The sequence below is a fragment of the Temnothorax longispinosus genome, chromosome 7 (genome assembly GCF_030848805.1).
Source record: "Temnothorax longispinosus isolate EJ_2023e chromosome 7, Tlon_JGU_v1, whole genome shotgun sequence".
In the NCBI taxonomy this organism is placed as follows: domain Eukaryota; kingdom Metazoa; phylum Arthropoda; class Insecta; order Hymenoptera; family Formicidae; genus Temnothorax; species Temnothorax longispinosus.
Genome location: NC_092364.1, coordinates 10,551,063 through 10,556,251, shown reverse-complemented (window position 1 = coordinate 10,556,251; position 5,189 = coordinate 10,551,063). Strand labels below are relative to the sequence as shown.

At 31.4% G+C, this 5,189-nt stretch overlaps 1 protein-coding gene across 2 annotated transcripts; it reads left to right on the top strand.

Annotated features, from left to right (window-relative positions):
- The first annotated feature begins 2,127 nt into the window (after window positions 1-2,127).
- LOC139816426 (uncharacterized) lies at window positions 2,128-5,189 on the top strand. 2 transcript variants are annotated; one of them, XM_071783908.1, is made up of 6 exons: window positions 2,128-2,309; window positions 2,428-2,493; window positions 2,580-2,657; window positions 3,610-3,696; window positions 3,831-3,890; window positions 4,142-5,189. In XM_071783908.1, the coding sequence occupies exons 1-6, from the start codon at window positions 2,239-2,241 to the stop codon at window positions 4,359-4,361; spliced, it is 582 nt and encodes a 193-aa protein (XP_071640009.1). In that variant the 5' UTR covers window positions 2,128-2,238; the 3' UTR covers window positions 4,362-5,189. The 2 variants fall into 2 exon arrangements, with proteins under 2 accessions (XP_071640009.1, XP_071640008.1); XM_071783907.1 differs by having other exon boundaries at window positions 2,577-2,657.

The window sequence follows — 5,189 nt, the reverse complement described above, 5'->3', positions numbered from 1 at the left end:
CAATTAATTTAAATTCTGCTATTTGATGCGAAGAAAGGAATTGAAAAGTCAATGCTTCGCTGGATTCGCATAAAACTTTACCGCGCTGAATGCGAGCTACAGCAGTGATTGATGTTTCGCATTGAAAAGTATTAGATCGCATTAAATTCACCTAAGAAAAAATATTCCATCATTTAATATTCACTCAGCATAGAAAAAAATTTTTTTTTTGAAATTTTATTACTATTTTATAACTATGTTGATTAAGGTTTTTCCTTTCACGGCGAGGAGCGTACTTTGTAGATGCTTATTAAGCAGGGCCTCAGCAAACTCTTGTATATATTGCATTAAATTTGTATAAAATCAAGTTATAATTAATTATTATGTTTATAATTGTAAGAAAAAAATGAAAATATGTGTATTTAGAAATTTTTCATTTGTCGGTAAATTTTTATACTGTCAGAACGATATGGCAACGCTACGCTTTTCAGGGCACCAATTGTAAAATGTAAAGTTGATAACAAAAGTATCGATGTGTATAAGTGTCAATTTCATTAAGCAAAAAATATTGTGACATTTTCTTTTTATCAAAGAGAGATTTTCTAATAATAATGAGTGATAAGAAACATAAAGTGAGGATAAGTAATGTGGGCAAAATTAAGGGATAATTTGTGAAAATAAAAGAGAAGCAGCGCACTCCAAATATTATCAGTTCTACAAAGAAAAGATTTAATAAGGTATAAGGTTACAGAAACGGTAATATTATTAATTAAATAACTGGAAAGAACAAGATAATTGACATTGTAACTGTAATTTATATTTTGGTAAAAGGTCCGATTTTGTCCGATTTTGATATATATTTTTTTGGATTATTTTTCTTTTTTAAAACATAATAAATAGTTGATAGTAAACCGTACGTAATGAACTAAAGTGCGTGACATGAGCGCACAGCTTGCAGCGTTGCCAAATCATATTCCTTGAAAGTCGCCATTAAAAATATTCTGATATATATATAAAACCACACATTTCAAGTTAACTTTTAATATAAATATTTTGTTTAAATATTCGATGACTCTGTATTTTTATCGGCACTATCAAAAGTATATAGAGTTTAGCGAATATGTAGCGTAGTTAATATTTAATATCTTAAATCTTAAGATAAACAAATTATTACATTGAAATGTAGAAAATAGACTTTTTCGATAACGTCACATATAAAATATCAAATTTTCAAAGTCTTAATTCTTCTTTATATGTTTGGTAATGTAGTTTAATTTTTTTCTGGCGTAAAGATATGCATTTTAATTTTCTCGTGCCAAAAAATCAATTGAGCGAGGAGCACACACACTTTTGCACAACGCCGACGGGGCGCAAGCATATAAGAAACGTATGCGTGTCGGCGTTATGCAAAAGTGTGTGCTCCCCGCGCTTTAATTCTCAAGACTTTGGTGTCATGAAAGGCAAACAGATAAAGTCTATGATTATAAATATTTTCTCGTATTTGAAAAAAAAACACTTACCTTGATGAAATTCAAACTCGGGATGACCTCTGGCACAGTATATACAGTAGCGCAACTCCTCTGATTTTGTGTTGGCCAAAACGGATTGCGCATGCGCGAAATAAAGCACTACCTCTGTCTCTTTTCTTCTTACTCTTTTTCCTTTTCTAACGGATTTAAAGGCACATTTAAATGCTAAGGCGTTAAAATGCTATAGACAGCTATAGATTGACTTGAAAAAAGTTGGAAAAAAAATTGTGTGAAGTGTGTGATTGTAAAGTGTGTGATTGTGAAGAGATTTGTGAAGTGCTTGTGAAGTGATTTGTGCATTGGAAGTATAGGAAGGAAAGTTAACCTGTATAAATTTTATACAGGTTTTCTTTTCTTTGAGAGCACTTTGATCTTAGCTTTGTTTCAGATTTTTTGCTACGAGAAGGAATTAGAAAATGGAAAAAACCATTAAAAACTTTAAAAAAAAAAGTCATTGATGTGCAGTGACAGGATGTATGAGCACCATAAATGTGGAAAAACGACACTTCTTCCTTTTTCCAAAAAAACATGATAGGTACAAATACTATTTTAATAATTGTTTACATTATTATTTCATTATTTGCGTAATTTAATTAATTATTCTGACATATACAGGTGGTTGGCATGGGTTCAAGCATGCAGAAGATCAGACTTAATACCGAAAGGCCCCGAGTATGCTCACCGCAATTGTCGATTGTGCCATGTACATTTTGAGGAAGATAAATATAAAATGGTCAAAAGTCGAGCTCGCCTTCATCCAGATGCTGTACCAACAAGATGTTTAGAGTTCACTAATAATAAGTAAGTTTTTATTTATATTAGTTTTAATTACTCTTTATTTGGAAAATTTATAGTTTTGTGATACTTCAGAATATTTTTGATAGTAATATAAAATAATTAAAAATATATTATTTTACAGCAGTACTACAGCTTCTACAGTATCAACGGATGTAATAGTATCAATGGAAAATGAAAACAATAATGTGTAAGCTATTTTTGCATTTATCATAAAAATATTAGAAAAATTAAATTTAAATTAACACATAACTCAAATCAACTTTTTTCCAGAAGCACAATAATGGACAACGATGAGGCTTTGAACATTGAACAACACATGTCAATGGACACTGTACAAGAAGAAACAACAAGGTGCGTCAAATAAAAAAAAATATATATATAGGAAAAAAAGGCTCCTGTCCTAGGTCCTTAATTCTCTCCATCCATCATAAAAAGAATTTATAGTGAAGGGGATAAGAGGCTACAAGGGTTCGCAAGGATCCTGTAAAATTTCAGTCTGCTTCAGTCTGCTGGTAGCAATCAAATGCAGAAATACTCAAATCGATGAAGAATTTAAAATATCAAAAAATATAAGAAATATCTACAACTCTTTTTTCTATTTTTGAATTTATAATATTTTATAACATAGTTAACTTCAAAGAAGATGTATGAATTTTTTTATATTTTTTCAATTATTTTAATGATGTGTATAAAATGGTCTACATGTCTGTTCCGGCATCGAAATTATTGTCCCGTAATCCACACGAAACGTTCGTCGGAAGCATCGCCACAATTCGTTCATTTTGCAGATCATCGCGAACGCTCTCGAAACGAAACGCTTGGCTTAAATGAACACGTGATCGTCACCAGTATACATAACTTCTGCATTTGGTTGCTACCAGCAGACTGAAATTTTACAGAATCCTAGCGGGCTTTTGTGGCCTCTTGTCCCCTCCACTATAAATTCTTTTTATGGTGGACGGAGAGAAGGACCTAGGACAATAGCCTTTTTTCCTTAGAAAAGTTTTCTTATATGATGTACGAAATATGCACGTGTTGAGTTTGGAAACTAAAATCGATCGGTTTAGATATATGGAATGTGGATTACGCGCGTTGCTCTTCTAATAACATTGAATAATATCGATTTTACGTATCATTTCTATCTTCAAATATTCGATTAATTATTTGAAGTTATTTTTACAAGTGATTTTGTCCGACGTGAAATATAATTTCATGTTTAAGAATCGTCACAATTACCACACATTTTATATACAAATATTAAAACCAAAATTGTAATAGCTCATTTAACTCGATTTTTTTGTAGCAATACATGTTTCAACGTTGGAACGTTTGAGATGGATCTGGATGTACAGATTGCAACTCCATCAACAAGCAGAGAAGAAAATAACAGGTAATAATAAAAGACCAGTAATTATTTTCATAAACACTTACCAAAAACAATATATATAATAACTTTTTTCAATGTTTGGAAAATATTTGAATATTGTAATAAAAATAACATTCTTTTAATTATACCTTTTGCAGTAACTTGCAATTACCTGAACCTGAACGTGTAATGAATAATGATGCTGAAATTGCTGGACCGTAAGTTTTATTTATTTTACTTCAATCTATATATCTCTTTAGCCCGTATCAGACTACGGATTGGGATTGAGATTGGATTGAAATTTAATCAATCAGAACAGAGAAAACTGATCTCAAGTTTAGTAAACTTTGCTCTGATAAAATTTCAATCCAATCTCAATCCCAATCCGTAGTCTGATACGGGCTTTACTGTATTAATTTATCATCTGTTTTTGCAATCTGTAAGAAATGTAAATATTTTGTGTGCGCAGGAGCACATCTGGCACATGTACGAAGACCCAGCAAGCAAATATGTCTTCCGACAATTCTCCTCGAAAGACGAAACTGAGATTGAAGAATAAGAAGTTGAAAGCGCAAGTTAAAGGTCTGCGAGAAACGATTAGACGGTTACAAAAAGGTAAAGTGCCTAACTCCAAAAAAAAGCAGCAAATGCGGAGGATGCGGATCAGTTTGAGACTCTGCGTACATTAGGAAGTAAGTTATTACCTGTAAGGTTTGCGAGATTGTTGTCGGCACAAATTGATGCGCAAGTAAAACGTAGTCGTGGTAGAAAGTACGATCCTGAATTTAAAAAATTCGCATTATGTTTATATTTTTTAAGTCCGCGAAACTATAGAGAATTGAAGAAATCAATTCCATTACCCTCAATACGTTGTTTACAATCATTGACTCAAACGTGGAATATTGCACCTGGTTTAAATAATAAAATTTTTGATACTTTAGCATTAAAATTAAAGTCATTGCCTCCGATGGATAGACATTGTATTTTATGCGCGGATGAGATGAGTTTAAAATCTCATTTATTTTATAATGTATCGCGAGATGAAATTATTGGGTTTGAGGATAATGGAAAGGAAAAATTATCTGTACCTGCAAAAAACGTTTTTGTTATAATGGCACGTAGCATTGCAGGAAATTGGAAACTTCCCTTATGTTATTGTTTTGTCGAAAGTACATGTCGGAATCATGATTTAAAAAGTATAATATTTGAAACAATAATTAAATTAAGAATGAGTGGTGCAACAGTACATGCATTAGTAACAGATATGGGATCTAATTTTATTCATTTATCTCGCAAGCTAGGAATTTCGACAAAAAACTCAACCTTTTTAGTTGAGGAGGAAGAAGTACTTTACATTTTTGATACTCCTCATTTATTAAAAGCAACACGTAATAATCTCCTGAAGCATGATTTTCAGTTTAATAATAAAATAGCATCATGGACTCACATTGTTCAATTTTATATAAAAGATAATAAACAATGGATAAAATTGGCACCTAAATTAACGAAATGCCATA